Source organism: Neodiprion virginianus, chromosome 2 (genome assembly GCF_021901495.1).
Source record: "Neodiprion virginianus isolate iyNeoVirg1 chromosome 2, iyNeoVirg1.1, whole genome shotgun sequence".
Lineage (NCBI taxonomy): Eukaryota > Metazoa > Arthropoda > Insecta > Hymenoptera > Diprionidae > Neodiprion > Neodiprion virginianus.
The window spans coordinates 13191290-13214817 of record NC_060878.1 but is presented as its reverse complement, the minus strand read 5'-3'; the positions used below and the strand labels follow the sequence as shown (position 1 = coordinate 13214817).

The window sequence follows — 23528 nt, the reverse complement described above, 5'->3', positions numbered from 1 at the left end:
CGAACTGCAAACGATATCATTAATTATATTATATTATATTATCGTGATGGTTTGTCGGCTAAACTCACATTAATGGAAAAATGGTGATAAGTCACCACTAGACCGCCCGTCAACGTTGGCGTTGGCTAAAGAGTCAATAACGTTAGTGCAAGTCCCATTGATAGGGACAAATTTGACCACTCTTGGCGCTGCTCATACTCGCGCTCGGCCCTACCTGTCCGGATGTGTTTCAGGTTCTTCCACCAACAGGCGTAAAACCTTAAATCTTCGTCTTATCCACTCACGGTACCCGGAAACTATTTACGAAAAATTATCGAATATTACACATGATTGTAATAACGGTGTAGTTAATTTCAATTTCAGAAAAAAAAAAAAAAACTGTTGTGATCTCATCGGAATTATTGTTGTAGCATGATCATCTTCCGAACATTGAAGTTTTCTCAAAAGTAATTATCCGATATTTGAAAGATGCATAAATGTAAGCTGTCTCCGTATGCGTTGAGATTTCTCTGTTTGCGTACAAGCCGATGAAAGTTGGAGGTGAAACTATGAAGTACATACGTATGTAGTTTGACAAGATTAAGGGAGTACAAACCTTTCTGACTTACCGACAGACTTAACAAGTCGTTTTTCATACTTCTATCTCAGTCTGACCAATGAAATCAAACATTGGACTGTAGCCTAATTTTTATCTCTGACGGAAAGAAAAAAGTCGGAAATATGTCTGTTGAACCTGACAACAAGACTTTCCTGGTGAGAATTATTTTTAGAATCATTCAAAAATTTCTGCGAATTTCTCAGCTCAGAAAAAAAATCTCTTGCAAATTTAGCAGAAAATTAATTTCGGAAGATTTATTTATATATTTATAGATTTAGATCTCTAGAAATTAATCAGAAACAGGTAGAAATAAGAAACCTTGAAGTTTTCATATTTTCAGTACCAAATGTATCGAATTTGAGTATCGTCCAAGAACTCTAGAATTTCATGAAATTCCTTAAGAGTTTTCGAAATAATTCAAACTTATCCAGAAGTAAAAAACATTTCCTCAGAACAGTTTAAAAAAATTTTATATTTGAGATATTTCAGAGAATTTGTTTCTATTGCTATAGCTATTCCCTTAATCCCGAGATTAGAGGTAAGAGTAGAGCTTAAGAAGAATTTTCGACGACTTGTGAGTGTTACGCTAAAAAGTCGAGATACGAGTGGGGCGGACTTGGAAGAGTTTCGTGTTCTGACATCTGCGGTTATATTACAAACTCCGGAGAAAGTGAGAGCCGGCACGGTGCGAGGTGCAGGCTTAAGGAGGAGTGGGTCTCGAACGAGTCTTCTTCGAATAGACGGATAGTCGTGGACACGCAGCGCATACTCGGGTTCACCTGGTTGCCCGAGGATAACTAATAAGCCGGGACTATTGCAGTTTAGCCGTACGAAGTGTGGAGAACAGTTTTTGAACACAGAACCGTAACAGCTATGTGATCCAAAGACAAAATTAAGCTCGATGGGAGAGACAAAATATGACAAAAAACAAGCCGCGCAGTAAACTTGACCGGAAAACGATAATATAACATGACAATTATCAGTAAAGAAAAAATAGTCGTCAAGACAATCGTGAAGGTGACTAATTGACCGTTGTAATCGTAATATCATCGATGTTGGTGTCTTTGATAACTTAATAAATAAAATACTTCGCTTTCACCGCAGAACGGACGAACGAATTTCTTATACGAGATATACTTACCCTGCTGTCTCTTCAGCTGTTTATAAGTGAAAGAAAGTTCCTTGAGAGAAACCTGTGTGAAGTTAACCCGGTGGATTAGCCTCAATTATTACAACTGGTAAGTTGACGAAGAACATTTTTTTCACCTTTTGCATATCAATTTGCCCGCAAAAAAACTTATCTAAACTGAATGCAGGGAAAGTATTTTTCATCCCCTTGTTATCCGTGAGAAAATTCAAAGGCCAGAATAGAATATGTTAAATTTTGAACTCGATAGTCCATTTTCTCACCAAAACATCCATGGATGAAGACATCTCATCAATTCATTTCACAATGATTCCTCATAGTTTCTCCTCCTGTTGATAAATGCAAATTATCCTAGATTACTGGGGTCGTTTGAACCGGTCAATTTCCTCCAACTTGGGTCCAGCGGCGTTGAATACCCGCCGAGAGCTTTTACTTGTATATCTGTGTTCACTTTCACTTCTTTAGCATTTTCTTTATACGTACATACTCAGTATTAATCTTTCGTTTCTCTGACAGTATCGGTTATATTTCAATTTTTGTGAGAGTTCCCGGTTTATCGTATAATTTACAGGACAGCGATTGCTATCATAATTACATAGATCAATATCGTTATCGCTAAACTTAAAAAATCTGATTCCAAGTTCGACGTTAATAACCTGAAAAACCTTCAAATATCCAAACACAGTCAAATCATTGCAGCATAAACATTTCTTTTTCGAGATTTTCATATGTGTACTATCATAAAGCAAAAATCTGTCGACCTCATTCCTATATATTATACGATAAAGATATTATACACGCAGTGCCAAACATTCAGCGAAAAAGCATTTTGAAAAATAGTTTTCAGTTTTCTGAGTACTTTAATTTTCAGGCTTTTTGGTACTTCTTCTGAAAATTAGTGTATATTCTTGGTTAATTTCACAAAGTAATCAAACTTAACTTCCTCAATTGTTGGGGGTTTGGTTCGGTTATGCCGTATGTTTTCCGTAAGATAAAAACGATTGACAATTTATTCCGTCGTTAATTTCTCAGTTACTTTTATCCGCTAATCCCCCTCCCCCCCTGCGCCTCCAAAATCAAGTAAATACAGTTATTACTTATAAATGATTATTAATAATTTTTATTTCTTATATACTCTTGTCTTGAAGAATAAAATTAAAACAAAAATCATTCAAGCTTGCCTAATAATTTAATTTTATCGGCAATCCGTTAAAATGAAATTTAAAAAACTTTATAGAAATGTCCAAATTGTAAAACATTTTCTACGACAAGGTTACTTGAATTTTTCAAAGTTTTTACACGTAGTTTTTCACTGTACGACGAGCAGTTTCTGAGATATAACAATTACAGCAAAAAATGACAAAAATTTTTGACTGGATTTCTTTAGAAAATGTTCAACTTATGAAAATTCGAAAAAATGACAAAAAGCCTTCTTATGTATCACAACAATACATCGGCAAGTTCCTCTTCGAAAGAATCCAAGATGTTGAAGTCGAAGGGCAAGTCGGATTGAGAAAAACAGCTGAGGTGCATAAATTACGAAGATATTCAGTGCGTGTAATTTTTTTCGCAACCACTGATTGTCAAAACAATTTATGATCGTTTTTTTTTTTCAAATTTAGGTGTACAAAATTGAAATTCGAATGTGAAGTTGACTTAAAGATATGTTACACAAATCCGCGTGATACCTTTTTTCCACGTTGATTTCAATCGAGAGCTTCGACCTCTCATAATAACGGAAACCAGCGTTCCCCACCAAGTCGCTCGCGTAATCTGCGCCTCGATATAGGGCCACCTCGTTATAGCGCGGTCTTCGGGGCTGTGAAAGAGGAGAACCGCGATACGAATAGTTCCCCCACTTTGCGCTGCGCTGCCGCCGTAGGCCGGACAGTAGTCAAGTGAGTGAGATAGCTTAATGCGCACGGGCGGCTGGTGGAGGGATGCGCATCGAGGAGAAATTTACCAACTGCTATACTCGTATAACGAGGTGGCACTGTATCACTTTCGAATTTCGCATTATACACACTAGTGCCAAGATCTGCGTTGACCATGGTCAGTGTGATGTTTGCAATAGTGCAAATTGCGATCAAAATGTGTGAACCAAAACCAACCGAAACTTTGTCTCTGATCCTCAATGCTACTCGATTAAATATCGATTTGTAGAAAAGAACAAAGTAATGCTGAGTTGACTAGTTAGTCTCACAAGGATCTCACATCTTAGGTAACATACTAATTCGCGCACTGAGCCAAAACTGAGATCTTAGCGTTTGCGGAGAAAAAAGTACTTATTTAAACCTGGCCACATTGCTAAAATGTCGTTTTTCATTGAACAAAAGTTATACTATATTGAAAGGTATTTCATGAGGTCACTAGAAAGCGTTTTTCTATTTAAGTTTCACCTTGGTTTTTAACGAAGTAACTCTCAGCAACCATTGACAGCTGCTACATTCACTTTCACGGCTGGTTGTCTCGAAAAGAAAAAAGCAGACAAGCATAACAGGCTAAGAACACGTAGTGCGTACCACGTTGACTGACGAGATTAGGCTTGTAGTTTCAAGGCCAATATTCATTACCAACCAGTAATCGGTATCACGGAATTTCATCCATTTTTCTTTCGCAAAGCTTCATACTGAAGTCGGAAAAACATGTTCAACAGTCGACAAAATATTTTCTTATCCTTTTGTAGTAACAACCCAAATTTCTAAGAAAACTGTTCCGACGAACAGCAAATTCCGATTTTCAAGTTCAAAAATCGGCGTTACTTGTGCTTTGAGGTTTATGTTATTTGCGAGAAGCAAGTCGAGCAAGAAATGTTTTTATATGACGTGGAATGACTTTGCTAAGTGATCTACATGGATCGATGATCTGTGCCGACGCACAGAGATGGGTAACATTGAATGGCGAACAACGAAGTAATTGTCATCGCTGTAATAAATTTCTTAGAAAATGCCATTAGCAGTACAATCGACGCCACGTTGAGTCGAAGAGGTAAAATCGCTTTTGGTTGACCCCAAAATCTCTGACTCGAAATTCATGTTACACAACATCAAATGTCAGAGTTGTCCCCACATTGTTGAAGGAAATTTCTCAGTTTCGTAACTTCACATTTTAACAGCATATAGATTGATAATAATATGTTATGCAAAATTTGTAGAAACTTAAGAAATCGAACATGTGACACGCAAACGATGTAACAATGTGTTCTACGGTTAATCCGATAAACTTCAAGACTGTTCAACAGAAGGAAAAGAAAAAAAATTCTTTTTATTTGTTCAAGTTGTAAATTCAAAAGTGTAATAACTGCCACAACATTTTCAATCTAATATATTGAAGTTCAGGGTTAAGAGCGGCAAGAAAATGACGATTGTGATCGCAAGCTACACGATAAGCAAAGAACAATGACCTCGTTACGACATATTTACATATTACGCATCACTTGAATATTCCGTAATTAATCTTCGCTCACTTTGTATACAGATTTATAAAAAAAGCAGGATCGAAGCGGTACGGCGGTATCGTTGAAGTTGATTAATAGGAAGTGCACGTTTTAACAACACCATAGACATATTTGATTTGTTTTAGAAAGTGAGAGTTGCCTCAGATGGGTCGGTATACCTATACTACGTGCGCTCATGTCTTCCGGCTTACAGAATTGCATTGCAGACTGTCTCTTCGTCAGCCTTGTTTCGCTATAACACACATGTAATTGGTTCTGCAATAGTTGCATTTCATGAATTAACCACGATTTGATTATCAACACAACCTCATACCTTTCGTATATACGCTCGATGCATCGAGCAAAAAATATAATAAAATCAGGGTTCAGCAGCGAAACTCAAGTTCACTGAGTTCAATTCTACAATTCTGATTTCCTTAAGAGGATGCTATAGTCAGTCCGACCGAGTGAAATGTCACTTCATTTGGATATTATCAGGCTAACGCATCATTCGCATGAAAATAGCTCAGATAACGCAATTTTACATACAATCATAGATTAGAATATCCGAAAACTTTTTCATTTGATGCGAGAATAACGCCAGAAAATTTATTTATTTATATATTATATATATATTTATATAATTTATATATATAAACATATTGTCTCGTATTATTATTGCGTAAGACAATTTTTTATTTATATTTGCATTTACCATTGCATGCATAATTGCACTCAATGCGACGATTTCGGGTCAATGATGCCTAAGTTCGGATGATAAAAAATAAAAATGACATTTTACCCAGGGGGTAAAGACGGTCTACAACATTCTCTTAACATGAAAAAAGCAATTGAAACCCGGAATTTCAAACGAAGAACATTCAATCCTAGCACCTTCAAAATGGTTACAACCTCTTATTCATTAACCAATTTTAAGAAATCAGGCCTCATTTCGATAGTGAATGGATACTTTGTCGATTGCCTATAATGAATCCAAAATAATGTCAATATGTTCCTAAAAAAGTATAAGTCTGGTAATCATAACTTAGGAAGATTTAATAAATAAGATTTTATAACGAGCTGAAGACCTGCCAGTAAATTTAATCTATGAGCCGTCAAAATTTGATGAACGGTATGCAAAAAAAATTACAGACAAATCTTATATCTCTAATTCGGCATTTTCAATTCAATCTCGTGAGATTGAAAATATTTTCTGTCCTATATGGAGGTTTTAGTTGCATTCGACTTTGATCGCAAATCTTGAAAGTTCGATTTTACATTTTGCAGTCTGGTTAGGAATAAAAAAACCGAAATCAATACAAAATGTAGTTCAAGGTCATGGTATCGATTTTTTCCGTATTAAGAAGGCATCGTTTTTGTTTGTATCCGACTTGACTGATTGTCGTGAAAGTTTCTAAAGCTTCGATTGGATCTTTTTTCTCATATGGCTGAGTTTCGTGATGTTAACATGGCGAATATCGATGAAAAATCGTTTTCATTCTTGTGGGAAATTTAGAATCATTTTGAAGTAGCTGAGTTTAGCAAATCCGAGTATTCTTTGCTCAAGTACAGTTTACTGGATTTTCGACAGTAGCGATGTTGCGAAATAACAATTTTTCCCAAAACTTCATCTTTATACGCTAACTTTGGAAATTTAAACCTCGTATATTTCGGTCTCGTAATCGAAAAAAATTGCAAAAAACGAGATTAAAATTTCGCATTTCAGTGGTGCAATGCGTGGGACGACAACATGTTGGATCCAGATAATATTTGTCGCTTGCGTAACCTCATCGCCTGGCCCGGCAACGAACAGCCCAGTAGAAGCTGTCAGCACACATTCAAGCACTGTGTCATCGTTTTCCGAAAACGTGGAAGTGACGGAGGGCCGAAGATACGACGGCGAATACGCGGTGAGTGGGAAAACAAACGAGACTGACGTGTCGTCGACGGTGAGGAAGAGGCGATACGTTCGCTTTCCGTCGAACAATCCATACAAGTTCGAAATTCCCGGAGCGGCAAACGGCCCCTTCGTCAAATCGTACCTCGGACGTCAATTGCCGTACCCAGTTTGGCCCGACTTCAAATCTGTATGGCGAAATCCCGTCATGGGGCATCGGACACCCAGACTAATTTTCCGTGACGATTACTCCAGAGGCACTCCTGGTGGCCTAACCAGTTCTCTTTTTTCCTCCAATCAGCTACAAGATTCGGATGACACTTTCAGAGGTGAATACAACCAGTCCGTTTATTGATAATTATTATTCTTTTTACTGTAGCCATCACAAAACACTTATTATTTTGAGTTTATATGGGGCATTATTCTTTAAATCGATGAGCTTTCAAGATCGAGACTATGTGGTACACATTAATTTTCTAAATTTCATTTTGTCTGTTCGAAACAGCATTTAAGAATTTATTTAAAAAAAAACATATTAGTTTTTTTATGAATCTATGTCCCAAGCTGAGTAAAAAAAAAAGAAACCTCGTCTTTTTTCGATATCCCATGTCGTTTTCGATTTATATTGATGTGGAATGAAAATTTTTTTTGAAAATTGATAACCCATGAAAAAGATTCATATAAAAACTTAAGAAAATTACGCATGATTCTTTCGATAAGTATAGTGGAATAAAAAAAGGTGCCTCACATTATAGACTAATTCAAGTTACGAAGAAAGAAAACTAATATCAGTCCCTTCAGTTTCAGATCAAAGGAAGCAGATATCTTTCAACGAATACCCAAGACTAGATATAGGTACGTCGTGACGTCGGTCGTTTTATTTTTTTGCAATCGATTTTACAAAAATTTACTTTAATTTAATATTAGATAAATATATCACAAACGAAAGAATGAGAAAAAATGAGGGAATGGGACAAATTTCTTAATAATTTAATCGAGATTTAAGCAACAGGTGAAAATTTGCCAAGAAAAGAAAGCGTAAAATATACATTACACATATACACATTACATACATGAAGTTTAATGTTTCGAGAGCATGTGCGACACAAGCCGACGACGTTTCGTGAAAAAAGTTCCTATTGTTTGATATCAGATTTCGTACAAGATCGTTGAGAAAATATTTGCATAGAGCTTGAAAAAAAATCTTTTGAACGAACTTTTCGCTATATTTTGCACATATTTTTGAAAGTGTAAAGGGCTAACATTGACGTGTCAGAGGATTATCATGCTACCTCTCAAAATGCGGCGGGTTAACACGCTTTTTCAAGTATAGATTTATTTTCTTCGGAAATAGGTTAGCAATACTACAGCTCGCTAGATGTTAATTCAAAAACTGGCACAGTATCTCAGTCAAATTCTGATATTGCGAACTTACGACGATTTGAATTTCTTGTAGTAACTTTGAAAGGGAATTTCTCATGCATCAGAGTGCTTCCTGCAATTTATGCCGTATATTAAATTATACATAATACTATCAAACAAATGCATATGGCTCAAATTGCAAGGTACACTGAGACTCACGAAAAATATAACTGCGGTTTTAAATTGGATAAAAAATCATCTATATTATGTCGTTACTCCAAAGAATTATAATTATCTTTGATTCGCATTTTCAAAGATTAAACTGGATATTATGCAAGTTTTTGAATTAACATCTAGTACGCTGTAGTGGGGCCAACCTATTTTCGAAGAAAATAAATCTATTTTATACTTGAGACGGCATTTTCTTCCGACGCAATTTGAGATAGCATATTATTTCTCTGATACGTCGATTAATTTCTTCAACGACGTTTTATCTAGGCTGTGAATAATCTTTTATTGTGTGGGTTTCAAGGCGCCAGGATTAAGTTCGTAATTAATTAATGCGAATATGCAGTTGCTTCGTTTTTAAAAAAAATAATAATCAAAGTTGTGTGGGCGTAATGTTATTCTCATGATTTAGGGTTACTATTATTACCGCTATTACACTTACTGCATTATCATTTATTTCTCTTCGTGTGATCATTTCACACTTTCATAAAATATTGGGACTACCTATAGACATATACATAATTCAAATAAGTTCCGACTTTCTTTTTTACCTCGACTTGGGTTGTATGATTTTTGTTGCGGTATATCTATTAACTGTGAAATCCTTACTGAAAAGTGAATTATTATTAGAAACGGGGAGGAAGTAAACGTACATGCACTTTATCATCACAATTATCATCGTCTATGATTCTTCATACTCTACCGAATCGTCACGCTGTGAGAGCAATTTGAAATCATAAAAGACGTGGAGAGAATTAATCCTCCAAGATTCAATCTCACAACAACTTCGGCGGTGATGGTAGTTGCAATTTTTGTGAGAGTCGTTCGGAAGCCTCTCACTTTCTCTCCCGCGCACCGACGGCTCATGGTTTATTGTCATGGTCGTGACCTTGATATTATACAATTCGATGTATATTTATTCGGTTCTCAGTCTGAGGTGTTCTTAAAAGTCATTAGGCGTTCTTGAAAGTGATCATTACAGGTTAAAATAATCTTGGATTAGAATCAGTCATGGACAATGTGGACACAAATTTATACGCACAAAATATGGAATGAGGTCAAAATTTAAGGGAGAAGCGAGCAAAATGGGCCCCTTGAGGGAGGAATAACAGGATTGGACAGATTTCAACAAGGCAATTTTTTTGTACTTGGCCTAAAAATATATTTCAGGCGTTTCCGAAATTTTTTGAAATCCCATTCGATTGTACAGGGAGCCCATTTTTCCTGCCTCTCCCCTGCGTACTAGAAATAAGAAATGGTCACTGTAATATTTTATCGGTATTGTATTTCAAATCTTTTATTCACCGTGTTATAGCAATTTGGGAACATGCGCGACATCGACGTTGAAAACTTTCCAACAACAAGCAACGATTATTTCAACTGCACTGTTTCTCACGTGAAGCTTTGTTTGGATTGAATTTTGGTTATAGCGATGCGCAATTAATGTCATGATTAGTTTCTATACTTTCTCTTTCTTTCTACACTTTCACTTGTCGGTAAAGCGTTCTATACATATATAAAAATTGCAATCAAATTATACAGAAAATACATAATTTAGAGTTCCGTCCTGAATGTTATTCGAGTAACCAAATATTTAGATTCTTTATGTGGCGGTAGTTGGAACAATATTGCCGCATACCAGGTAATCAGACGATCGTTTTTCAGTGAATTTAACAATTACCAGGGCACATAAAACATTGCGTAAACTTGGATCTATTTTTTGTGCCATCAAGTCGACCTAAAATAAAATATATGTCAAGATATCGGTTTAAAAATTAAATACGATAATCACGACAGTTGGTGCAGTATGATCATTGCCACCGGATTGCGCATTTCTAATCTGATACTTCTATCAAATGAACAAAACATTTTAAACGTGTGAAAATCATCTATTATCCCGAAAACAGAAAAAAGTCAAGATTTGAAGTATGATTTTCATGTTGAGGCTTAAATCCTCATTTACATTTTTACGCTCTCTTGATCGTCTCACACTGCGTACGCAGCCGTTCTAGATTTTGGTCTAAGCACGTATTTTTTCTAACATTTCTCTTGGAAAAATAATTGATCACGTGAATTGCGGTGGCGTGAAATGAAAACAATTATATTCAGGAGAATTTAAGTTTGACTGGATTTACGCTTAAAATTCATGATGCACGTTCTCATTTCGTACGTCGTCCTCGTTAAACTCACACCGAGACTAAAAATTTCTCGCATTTTATCTCAGTCTAAATACTAAACGGATGCACAATTTACGAACCCAGAGCTACAGCCTTAGCCTCAATTCTATCGGTGCACGGCGAGGCGTAAGAAATTATTGAAGATCACTGCAGCCGTCACGTCTAACAAGTTCTACCTTCATTTATTTTGATCTATTTCTTTGATCGATTACGTTACATTGAAAATTTGTCGAAATCCCAACACTTTCTCTTGCGTAAAGTTACTTCAGATGATAATTAGTATATACACATACCAGAGGTGAGAATGCAAGTAAACACTTGGCGCCGGTGCGGTGGCATTACGATTTGTATTACTTGTTACTGCAAAGTCTTTGTTCTTTTTTCACACCATACGAGATTTTGCGTAGACTCATTCTCCAGATTAAAGAAAAAGGCAAATAAGTTGATTTTGCAAGTATGTGTTCACGAGTTGTAATTTCAGTCGGTCAAATACCGACGCACTATTACCATCAGGGAATTTGACTACCCTTATCCCCTTACTGATCGAATCATGTATAGTTACGATTTCTGGGATAAATATTGTTTAAAATTACTCGTGCTAAATTACTTCTAGAATCCCAGAAAGAATACAAAATTGCCTCGGCTAGTAAGGGTAGAACTGTAAGATGCCACTAACGGGATTGTTGCCGGTACTGGCAAATGTGTAGCGAAAAACAAAATTGCACGTTTCTGTTAAATGTGTTTCTGATCAACAGAATGCGGAATATCCGTTTCGAAGCAAACGGCGCAGCGAAGAATTGTGGGTGGAGACGAAGCTGGTTTCGGTAGCTTCCCATGGCAGGTAAGCGATTGGTAAACATCGATATATATGAAATTCATGGGCGCGAGAGGGCATTTAATAAATTAATCAGCCTCACATCATGTGCATTAAATGAATCACAGATTAAATCATTTGTGTGTAAACTTTCACAATCCAAGCTTAGTTCTCGTTATGTAACAGAAAAAAGGGGAGGAAATATAAACAAATGAGCTGCGTCTCCAACGCATGAGAAAAAAAATAATAATTATCAAAACCAAACGGATCTTGCCGACGTGTTTTACCATCAATACGTAAGAGTAAAATTACGACATCCATTACGTGATTGTAATTCCACGGTATATGTTCGTCAAAGAAATATTATTATAGTATATCAGTGAGTTGAATCCTTTATCGATTTTACTTTCACTCGACTCTGTACATTAGTAGCTCTTCTCGCCTGAGTCAGAATTGTGAAAGTGCCTACCCATACCATTTATCGCCGCTGCCGGCCAGTTTCTTTCTTACAAGCTGCAGCCTTATGTCGGTTCCGGAATTCTTTAGATAATATCCGTTGGTCCAGCATGTTGTACCTATACTCGAAAGAAACCGTCACATTGGAGAATTTCGGCATAACAAGGTCCGGCTCGAAGGCTGAAAGTCTGGCTCATCTAGGTCACGGTTGAAACAGGCGATCGGTTACACGTGAAAATGAACAAATCGCAAAAACAATATTGCCACGATCGAATACCAAGGCATGATTTTTAATATTCAGACCGTTTTTGTTTCAGGCCTACATTCGTATCGGTTCCAGCAGATGCGGCGGTACGCTGGTTAACCGATTTCATGTCGTGACGGCCGGTCACTGTGTCGCCAAGTAAGGATATTCAATTAACAAATACTTTATTATACTTTCACCGTGACATAAAGAAAAACGAAATAAATAAAAAAAAAAAAACAACATTTTTCATGATCGCGTTCAAAAGAAATGTATGCTGGGAACAACAGTCATGGTAGAAAGTATAAAATGATACGTTGTTGAAAAATGTAATTTGCATTGTAAAAAACATTCAAGTTGGATTGTATACATGGTTATACCTCGTTTTATAATTTATTATTTAGAGACCATAACGATTCAACTCTCTACTAATAAACTGCAACGGTAATTAACCACTGCACTCTCAATTTGAACACACTTCGTGGAATCGATTGCAAATATTTAAAAAGAGGTGAGAGTTTTAGAGTTTAGAACTCTAATCCCGAGTAATATTGTAGTGAAAATGAACTAAATTATCGATAAAAATTTAATTCCGGTGAACAATGCATATAACATTCAATTATTTACTTGATTGCCAAGTGATGTAAGCTACTCTCTGAGAATTTCTATTATCTATTACTAACCAAATTTTCTCATTATTCGTACTCTAGAGCGTCTGCCCGACAAGTTCAAGTTACCCTTGGAGATTACGTTGTGAATTCAGCGGCTGAACCGCTTCCGGCGTACACCTTTGGCGTGAGAGACATCCGCGTTCATCCCTACTTCAAATTTACACCACAGGCGGACAGGTGAGACGAATAATAGAAATGCAAGGCGATGTAAAAGTGTTATAGATTTCCTGTAATTGACACGATTTATTCGTGAAATGACACGCGATCTCCACAGAACTTTTTGGATATAATCTGATTGAGTTACTTTTACATCCAAATTGAATTCATACGAAGCAATGATAGACCTGAAAACTCGGAGCTTTTCAAATTTTCAGTAGAAAATGAAGGTCCGAAAGAATATACAACTTTCTCCCAGAAACTCAATAAAATATTTTTTAAATCTCTCAGATATCATCAAGATAATTCCAAATTTTCCAGAAATTATAGATATGCTAAAATTTTCTCAGAACAGAAATAACGAAAAAAAAAAAAAAAAATGATTGGTGAGAAATCTGTGAAAATTTTTTTCCCCATAATGGCGTCTTCTGAAGTTAAGAGTCCTAATTATTTGTTAAGTAAATCAGAAGTGATGAATAGAAAAGGAAATCGAGTAGTTAAGGATAATCTGAATTCGTACACTGCAGGTTCGACGTGGCTGTACTCCGGCTGGACAGGCCGGTTCATTACATGCCACATATCGCACCGATCTGTTTGCCCGACAAGAACGAAGACTTCCTGGGACAATACGGCTGGGCCGCCGGCTGGGGCGCACTTCAAGCTGGTATTTATGATTTGGTATTTACTTTTAATATGACTACGCATTCTTACAATACAAATTGTGAGAAATAGAACTGAACTTTGTTCTAATAATGTTTGTCATAAGTTTGTCCGAACTAAAGACATTGGTTTATACACATGAAATTACAATCAATCCCCATTTAACCAGATAAAAATTTTTCAAATTAGGTTCTAGATTACGCCCAAAAACATTGCAAGCAGTCGATGTGCCTGTGATTGATAACAGAGTGTGCGAGCGATGGCATCGTTCGAACGGCATAAACGTTGTAATTTACGATGAAATGATGTGTGCCGGTTATAGCAGCGGTGGGAAAGATTCTTGCCAGGTAAAAACCGGGAGTTCAGATTCTTGACACATGATACAGATCTGAAAGCAGTGGTGAAATTCATGCTTTTGAATTAACAGGGTGACAGCGGAGGCCCGCTGATGCTGGAGAAGACCGGAAGGTGGTACCTGATCGGTATAGTTTCAGCTGGATATTCTTGCGCCCAGCCTGGCCAACCCGGAATTTACCACCGTGTTGCAAAAACTGTCGACTGGATAACGTACATCATGAACTCGTAGCATTGGGCAGAGTTCGACAATGATATGGTATATAAGTAGATAAATTTTAACAATTTCCATTATAAATCATACGACAGAATTTCACAGTACGTTAATGCCACATTTTTAATTAATTGCATAGCTTCTGTGTACTCGCTGAATTTTGCCTGTGATCGCATTTGATGATCAAGCGTATAAGAAATGTTTTTTTGCAAAAACATAAAATCGTGCCGAAATCTGTTTCTATTCCTAATAATAAATATGTATGTATAAAGTAACAAATCGTAATTTTATAATAATCATAACTAAAAATTATAATATTTCATACGTGTATATATAATTATTGTTACGAGTATGAGTTATACGAGTCGTCGAAAGAGTCCGGCCAGGATCTTGTTGTCTTACAAATAACCTTGAAACTGATACAGTGAAATTCTACGTCATTTTAATATTCTTAGGACTGATGAGAATAATAAATAATTTCGGAATATCTGTATCATAAATTTTCATATATATATATATATATATATGTACAATATTACGGTATAACTTAATTTAGTTTATTATCTGATGTGTGTGATTAGTCACCTGTATGTATGAATAAATTGATTCGTTTGTAGATTATTTTTATCCCCAATGGAAAACTATACAAAAAATAGTCTTTGATATAAATTCTATACCTACCCAAATGCCAAAACCGTTATTTATCCAATGGCCGTCTCTTCTCTTGGAAATAAATGAATTTTAATATCATGGTACATTAATAAAAATTTATATTTATTGTACAAGTAACATAATAATGAAGTACGGATTACACCTTACATGTAAAGAAATGTAATTAATTTGACAATATTAAACTGTCCAAATCAATTAATTACTTGGGTACCCATATTTTACATCTTGCTTATACGGGTACGCAGCAATTTCATGCGTACCAGTAAAAAATTCTGACCTATTAATATTTTCAACAATTAGACATTCATTCAATGTAAATCAATCTTCCGTTTCACCCTGACGATTCAGAATCTCACTAACACGGTTAAATCTGCATACTTAGGTATACCTAAATCGACAACTCATTCAGTTCATTATTATATTTTTATTGATTTGTTGTTCGTTTGCTAATGTGTATTCACAATTTTTTTTCTTTGTGATTATCATTATATATAACTTCAAATTCACTGTTATTTCTTTATATTATATTCTTCTTAGAGGTCACGTAGTTTATGTTTCGAATATTTGTCGTTTCACTTCAATTGGAATCAAATTTTTCTCCAAGTAAAAAAAATGAGTAAAAAAAAAAAAAAAAAAAAATTAATGAAATATGTTGATTCAATTTCAGAAGCTGATCCTATGATCAGAGTTTTCTCACGACATCTACTATCTTGCATTCGTTGACCAAGTGTAAGTTTTTACACCTTGTAAATTCAGGAATATTCCGGTTCTATATAGAATAATACATGTTTTGTGCTAGCGGCAGAGATCTTGAAAGTTGAATTTTTTAAGCTGCTGCTATTGTGCAATCGACATGCTTCCGGGTTATTTAGCAGATAAAATTATCAGATTCGATGTGTACGGCATAATTGATACCAGAGTAATTATTGTGTGCATTCGAAATTTTTCTATAGACTTGAAAACCGTATAGTTGATGATTTTTATAAGAGTTACAAAGAATAAGATGATAGATAAAAAGTAGAAGTTTTAACAAGTAACACTTTTCACTTTTTCATCAATTCATTAAAGTATCACGAATTTTTTTAATGTTTTCAAGAGCAATATTAGCCACGAATATTATGAATTTGCCGAAGAAAGAAATATTCCTATAGTATCAATAGTTTCTGTCAATACTCGTCGACAAGTAATATACCTAACTCACAGGAATTACAAGTATATATATAATATATATATATGTGTGTGTATATATATACCCACGCACACATATATATATATATGTATATCACAATTACACAATGAAACCATATCATATTCACACACTTACACTGGAAACGCAGACTCACGTAACTGGTTTTAGTGAAAAGGATAACTTTGGCCTCGAGTTATTCTTTCCCAGGATCTTCTTCTGCTCTTCTTTCACACGTTTCTCGTGCTCCTTCCGCATTTTTTGTCTCTCCTCTTCCATTAGCCGTTGTTCCTCGACCATTGCCAGCCTTTCCTCGGCCTTTTGTGAACAATTAAATTAATTTAAAAGTCAACATAAATGGCTGCGCGATATACTGACGCAGAACATTGGATGCAGACATCAGAAATTTTAATAGAAAAAGACAAAATGTGAAAGAGAAGTTCTAATCATCGTATCCCTCATAAAATTATTGGGATCCAAACTTTCGCAAGACGCCACCCGATGGTAACAAATGTAATTTAGTACAGTAATCATTGTATTTAATTAATAAAAAAAAAGTGTTTTTAACGCATATTTCACTCTTCGTCAGCCCAATATAACATAGCAAAGGTATAACCGTTTGAGCGGGGATTTCTATCTCTTCATATTTGTATAATCTGGCTAAAACCGAGGATAAAACCATCAGCTGATCAGTCAGTGTGATGCCATGTTTTTTTAAGCCGTTTCACATACTTTGGATCTCAATGAGATAAATTAGTAAGAATGGTTAAGCTTACCAGCTTCTTCTGGGCCTCCTCGATCTTTTTGTTGTTCTCCTCCAAGATCCTCTCTAGCTCCTCTCGTTTTTTCCGTTCTTCCTCCTACAACGACAAGTGCGCACGTTTACACAACAAAATAATACTAAGATTCATTTACTCTCGTTGCCTCGTTCACGTTTTCAAATCATAATGCTGCTACATCAATCATAGCTTAAAAAATACATACACCCTGATAACCTTCATTTTTGGGGATATAAAATGGTATTGGGAAAGTGAAAATTTTGTTGGCAAGGTTTTGTTTTTTTTTTTCATCATGTTTTGTTTGGATCGGTGGTTTTATGACGCTAACTGTTTCATTCCTAATGCTGCAGATGATGTTTCTTTGCAATTTTCAAATCAAGATGACATCAAGAATTTATCAGTGATATGAAGTTAAGTTAAAGTGAATACGAATCACAGATTAATAAAAAAAAAAAAGCGAACATTTTTCTTTATTTTTCTGAATTAAATCAATTATTATCATGCACAAAAGACACACCAAATCGTGAATTGTTTATGTGAACATAGAATAATAACAATAATAATAACAATAATACATACATTGAATGAAATAACTGAAGAATAATAATTACACAAATGCAACGTAACTCGGTTGGTAACTCAGTTTCCAAAATGAAAATAATCGGCCGAGCGGCTAGACAACTTGCATCGATCACATCATGGAGGAACCTAAGACTGGTGAAGAAGAAATGGGACAATGAACATTGTTAATTGCGTATCGAAGACCGCTCGGCCTAATAGTTGCGACCACCGATTGTTTGTATATCTGCCTACGAGAATCAGTGAAATGAGAATCTGGTGTTATTTTATGCGCATCATACACGATCAGAGAGGGTATATGTATCGTGGTTCCTGTACAGTGATGACAACGGTATAGATGTAGGTAAATAGGAGATGTTTGTTGAATGAAAAACGATAAATTTAATAATAATATTGGTATATATAATAAATTATATGAATATATAAATTGGATAATACCTGAGTGAAGCTCACACCAGCACGTAGGGGATGCCTTCTTCATCAACAATCACTGGGCAGTGAGTAAAAAACCGGCATCTTCTGTTGGTAGTCAGTTAGGAAGGCGACCTATTTATCGCTAGGTCACGCTACGTTGCTATGGGATTCTAATCCCGCCTTTAGAGCCTAACCCAACCGTTCTAACAATCCGTTTCCCGAATATAACAGCACAAAAAATATATGCTTTTCGAAAGAGCTGAAACTCCTTGGTTTCTTTTCTCCAAATAACCATTATCAAGGGTTCTTGAAAGCATTTTTCGTTTCCAACGAGAGAAAAATGTTGAAAGGGCAATAGGCGAGGTCTGGCTAAAGTAGCTACGTAACTATCCGTTGGTCACACTCACCCTTAAAATATTGTCGCGAGCTCCAATATCGCCGAATGGTTTAATCAGCCATTTTACTCATATTTCAAATAACATGTTTTCCTTTAAAAAATTACCTTCACCTAAAATTGATGATCTAAAGAATCGAATGGTTCGACACTGCAGACGTGTATCAATTACACGTAAGGATAAAAATGAAAAATAAAATAGTAAATTAATAATAAATCTGTATTATTGGCTGCTGCCCTATATCGCTTTATAGAGATTATTTTATTTAAAACCGTTGAATAACGTCTGCATGTCTACTTCTTTAAGAACAAATCACAAACTTTAAGAACATTATCATAGTCACTGAGACCTTAGAGTCTATTAAAGGCGAAAACACTGACGTTTACTGCTCACAGACATAAAGTAGGTAATGAAGAATTTTTATTAACTTTCACCGAACTGACAAAGTTGAAAAAATTTCAAAATATCAACGAGAACTAAACCAAGCAGTTAACACTTCATTTAAAAAGTACGCATTGTTTTTTTTTTGTTTTTTTTTCTTTTTTTCTTTTTTTTTGTAATAGAAACTTGCTCGCAATTTAATTACTAATTATTTGAATGATGCGAAATATCAAGTCAATCGAAAATTTTGAAACAAGGTGTTTCTGAAAGAGAAGACGAATAAAAACAGAGTCATCATGATAAGTGAGAAGAACCAAAGTAAAACCATTTTATGTTCTATTACTTGTAGAATATGTAGGGAAAATTGAGTTATACAGGATGGAAGATGAAAGTATCGGATGAAGTATAAAAGCATATCAATTGTTTTTAGATGAAATGAAAATCGCTGGTATTGATTTCTGCATTGATTTTATAAAACTTTTCATACCTCGAACACAGCAAGGATCCCGAAACAATAACACGTAGTTCATATATAAATATATGTATATATATACATGATACAGGTAGGAATACACTGTTTATAAATGATTGACACATGCCATATTACGTATGTAACTCTGTTTTACATATTTATTTAATCAAATCCTCTCTAACAACGCTACCTCAGTGGTTGTTGGAGAGTTGAAGCAGCGTGGTTTTTCTCTCTAGTACATTGAAACCAGATTCCAAACCACGGCACTTCACAAGCCCAAACGCTGTGACGTTACAATCTAAGCCTTGTAATTGATCTAACATACCCCAGAACGATCAATGGAATCCACTCAATTTTCTAGCTCTCAATAGAATAAATTCGCAACATTTTCTCGATAGATTATCAACTGTGCGTACGATGCGATGATCACTTTGGTAAGAGATTTGTCGAAAAAATTTATTCTCTTCCGAACTTGTAGCAAATACTTTTGTTTACTTACTATAGGTTGAAAATTTACGATTGTGAAAAGCATTACTCTAGGAAATTATGAAAATTTGAAACGACATTTACGTAGGAACATTCAGTTCCGTAAGATGTAGTTGGCTCAAAAATCAAATGGACCCAAAGTCATTTGAACGTGGAATAAAATTGGAGAAACAAATGAATGAACAAGAAAGGATGAGAGGTGACAGCGTTTGGGCTAATATCGGCCGATGTTTCTCTGGATTGGTCTTACCTCTCTCCGTTTCTCCTCCTCTCTAAGTTTGGCTTGGCGCCACTCCATCTCCTCCATCATTTGGCGCTCCATAGCCCGTTTGGCCTCCTCGACACGTCGTTGGACCTCGGCTTCAATTTCCTCTTTTCGCTTTTCCAGCTCTTCCTCAACTCGCTTTTGAACAAGTTCTTCGATACGTTTTTCTGCCTCTTCCTCCACCATTTTTTGCTCAACTTCTCGCTGCCGCCTATGGGCAGACAGGCACAACCTCGTTTGTTCAACTTGCAGCCACATTAAATCCAAAATGTTTACAACCATGGCCAATTTTTAATATCAAACTTTACAACTTTCGACAAAATCACATCATTCAAAGATCTATTCATCATACAGGCTTTCGAGACTAGTTAGAAATAATCACGTTTTCTCAGGACAATTACTTTTAATGACCTGTTGCGAAAGAAAATGGCTCAAATCAGTTATAATTGTTGATTCGATTTACTTTGTAGTATAGAAAGATATAGTTACAATTTTACAGAATTCGTATTTTTCCTATTTGTAAAAATAATATTACAAATTTAGTATAAATTAGGTGTGCACAATTAATCAATTAATTCTAGACTTCAAGCAATTTCTTTTTTTCAATTGAAAGATTAATCAATATATTGCACAGCCCTAGTAGAAATATAGGATACGATCAATGAATGATAATTTTTCAATGCAAGCAAAAAGTAATTTTGCGTTAATAAGATCAATTAAGCAACGAATCATATTTTTTCTTCCGTACATATATGACAGTTGTCTTTTTGAACTTGATGTCTATTACTGTATTGAAAGTGCTACCACTATATAGCAATGTGTAAGGTGAAATTTTACAATAAAATTCGGACATAATAATTTCTATATGATGATAATACATGCAGAATAAATAAAATTTGAGAGAGAGAAAAGGGATAAAACTTGTGAGCCACTCAACCACCACCACAGTGACATTTGGATATATAATCTTACCCAACTGCATTCGTGACGAGGATTTTGTTCATTAACTTTTTATCCGATTCTCTCTTTTTCCTGAGAAACACACAATGACAAAAAGAACATATTTACACTGAATCACATTCGTTCATTCAATTGAAAAACAACAAAACTCTGTTCCAGTTTTAAATAATGTATAAAGATTATTTTCTGTTTAACCAAAGACATTCACATATGAAAAAGGAATATTCTTTTATAACTGGGAAGAATTTGCTGCAGTCAATGCAACAGCCAGTGACTGAGGTAAAAATCAATTTCCAGATATGCACATTGCAGGCTTCACAGCGCTCAACCCAGGCAAGTTAAGGTAAAATGGAGGAGATTTTGTGTGAAAATGTGGAGATATTAGGCTCTAAGATTGCAGCATAATTATGGGCAAAAAAAATAAAAATTAAGGGAATGCTATACTTGATTTCTATATAGACTCAGGTACCCTCAAATATCCAAGTCCGTGGAACTCCAATGCGAAAAGGCATTTGGTACAGCAACATTTTACGTGCAATTCTGAATTGAAACATGCCATTTCTATATTTCTGCATAAAACCAAAATGTTTTAGCATATTTTTATTAGTAATTTTATTTAAAATATGGTTGCTGTTTCATTTTTTTGCGTTTGAGATTTGTGCACTTAGATATTTGAATAGAACCAGCTAGCAAAATTCAAAGATCATGGCACACTACCAAAAATAGGCGGTTTTGGAGGGAAATTGTGTGCTTCAGGGTATATTCAGGGGAAACCTTTAGTTTAAAAGCCCTCGCAGAAAAATGGAAAAGTAGGGAACCACTGTGAGCCTGATACTGGTGTCGGGAGATATGTCAACTGAATAAATTATTCCAAAAATGCAATATCTAAGCTGATGTAGTCAGTTAAACCGATCGAATCTTTTTTTCAGTGCAGCAATGCTAGGATTTACCATAAAATTATTGCTTATTTTTTAGTCGAAATGTAAGACATATTTGAATTGCATTAATGACATTGGAAATATTGAAAAGAAGGAAACATCAGAGGCACATGTTCGGACAGTTAGGGAACATGCCAAATTTGGAAGTAATCAAGTATCCACATTCCTCACCTTTGTCTTTCCATTTCAGCGAGACGCTCAACCTCATCCATTTTGCGATCTCTGTCTCTGTAGGAACGTTTTTTATGACTGACTATGTGAACATCGTCCGATACATCGGAACCACTACTCGTTGAGGCAGAATGTGACCTCTTTCTGAAAGAATGTCAAAAAAATAAGATGAAAAAAAATATAACCAAATTAACAGTAATATTGCTACTGATTCTTGCACTAATATAATAAATTTTACTTGAGGTATTTAGCACAATACGGTTATAGCAATTATGGGAAAATTTTGTGTGGAATTTATTGAAAGTTCTTGCAACAATTTTTCGATAGTACAGTGCCGACACTGATAGACAATAGAAATACTCAAGAGATTTGTTTGGAATAATTTTGGCATAATGAAGAATGTTACTATAGTTTACTGAAATTTTGATCAAACACATGTTTGAATAGCTAAGAGTTTTAACAATACCTCTAAAAATGTATCAAATTATATGAGAGTAATCAGAATAGAACGATGATAATCAGAGATAGTCATCAAATTTTTCAGATTTTCCAGAATTTTTAGAATCTTTGAGAATATTATTAGGAATACTTTTCGACCAAGGTGGTAATAATTCAAGATGATTGCAATCTTGACAAGTTTGTAAGAACCTTGATTAATTGTCGTATAGTTGCGTGAAATTGTTGATAAACGGTTGACCAAGAGGAGAGGCGTAATAGTTTCTTAAATTCTCTCATTTCTTCTCTAATGTTTTGTGTTTCAGGCCAAACTCAGGCCTTGAGCAAAGTGCATAAATCGACCGCCCATTAATGCGCCAGTGATACGAAAGGGAATGACAAAATGGCGATTATCAGAGACGTGCATAATACGGAATGCACGAAATGTCCTTTGATAAAATCAGGCGTGTTTGCAGGTATACCTGGACTTGGAGCTCCGTTCTTTTGGCTTTTCGGCGTACTTGCTGCTCGAACTGTGCTTCTCACGAGACTTCGAACGCTTACGCGAATGTTTACTTTTGTGCCGTCTCCTACTGCTGGGGGATTTGCTTCGCGATCTTGATCTCCCCATGTTTCACAGGTTCACTCAATGTTCGATTACTATATCGTGAGCGACGCTGTTGTCGTCTTCACTGTTGAATATCCCTTGCTAAAAAACACCTGTCACAATGCGCACAATATTCCCGCACTTATAACTCACATTAAGCGAAATGAAGACACGCGGTAAACTCGGAACGTCGCACGTCGCATGCTTGACTTTGCTACACTAGCTTCGTGTATACTGGCTTAAACTGCTTAAAGTTCAAAGTTGCTCAAAGCTCCAACAGTTCCTTCTCGCGGCTCTTCAGCGCCATCACTGGACGGAATATGAAGCGCTGTGAAGGCATAATGGAGGGGGGAGCAGCCATATTGGCGGAGCCA

General features: G+C 35.6%; 2 protein-coding genes across 6 annotated transcripts; one reads left to right on the top strand and one right to left on the bottom strand.

Annotated features, from left to right (window-relative positions):
• Positions 1-1280: 1280 nt before the first annotated feature.
• Positions 1281-15345, top strand: LOC124298900 (serine proteinase stubble-like). 3 transcript variants are annotated; one of them, XM_046751522.1, is made up of 10 exons: positions 1281-1615; positions 1703-1836; positions 6908-7407; positions 7880-7933; positions 11601-11686; positions 12433-12518; positions 13070-13207; positions 13714-13850; positions 14036-14193; positions 14274-15345. In XM_046751522.1, the coding sequence occupies exons 3-10, from the start codon at positions 6915-6917 to the stop codon at positions 14430-14432; spliced, it is 1311 nt and encodes a 436-aa protein (XP_046607478.1). In that variant the 5' UTR covers positions 1281-1615; positions 1703-1836; positions 6908-6914; the 3' UTR covers positions 14433-15345. The 3 variants fall into 3 exon arrangements, 2 of the variants coding, with proteins under 2 accessions (XP_046607478.1, XP_046607477.1); XR_006906912.1 differs by having other exon boundaries at positions 1281-1836; positions 13714-13864; positions 14274-14414; XM_046751521.1 differs by having other exon boundaries at positions 1281-1836.
• A 183-nt stretch (positions 15346-15528) lies between these two features.
• LOC124298901 (UPF0430 protein CG31712) lies at positions 15529-23454 on the bottom strand. Of its 3 annotated transcripts, XM_046751525.1 has the most exons (7): positions 23030-23454; positions 22113-22256; positions 21016-21075; positions 20029-20254; positions 17049-17132; positions 16403-16590; positions 15529-15855 (listed from the first exon to the last, which is right to left on the bottom strand). In XM_046751525.1, the coding sequence occupies exons 1-6, from the start codon at positions 23176-23178 to the stop codon at positions 16426-16428; spliced, it is 828 nt and encodes a 275-aa protein (XP_046607481.1). In that variant the 5' UTR covers positions 23179-23454; the 3' UTR covers positions 15529-15855; positions 16403-16425. The 3 variants fall into 3 exon arrangements, with proteins under 3 accessions (XP_046607481.1, XP_046607480.1, XP_046607482.1); XM_046751524.1 differs by having other exon boundaries at positions 15529-16590; positions 23030-23453; XM_046751526.1 differs by lacking the exon at positions 21016-21075 and having other exon boundaries at positions 15529-16590; positions 23030-23448.
• Between the last annotated feature and the right edge of the window lie 74 nt (positions 23455-23528).

What these genes read in the sequence shown, in the direction of transcription:
- LOC124298900 (XM_046751522.1), top strand. Translation starts at nt 6,915, where the DNA reads ATGCGTGGGACGACAACATGTTGGATCCAGATAATATTTGTCGCTTGC. An exon ending in ATACCCAAGACTAGATATAG is followed by an intron (nt 7,934 to 11,600) that starts GTACGTCGTGAC and finishes TCTGATCAACAG; the next exon opens with AATGCGGAATATCCGTTTCG. An exon ending in TTTACACCACAGGCGGACAG is followed by an intron (nt 13,208 to 13,713) that starts GTGAGACGAATA and finishes CGTACACTGCAG; the next exon opens with GTTCGACGTGGCTGTACTCC.
- LOC124298901 (XM_046751525.1), bottom strand. Translation starts at nt 23,178, where the DNA reads ATGGGGAGATCAAGATCGCGAAGCAAATCCCCCAGCAGTAGGAGACGG. An exon ending in CTCGTCACGAATGCAGTTGG is followed by an intron (nt 20,255 to 21,015) that starts GTAAGATTATAT and finishes GTCTGCCCATAG; the next exon opens with GCGGCAGCGAGAAGTTGAGC. An exon ending in AGGAGGAGAAACGGAGAGAG is followed by an intron (nt 17,133 to 20,028) that starts GTAAGACCAATC and finishes TTGTCGTTGTAG; the next exon opens with GAGGAAGAACGGAAAAAACG.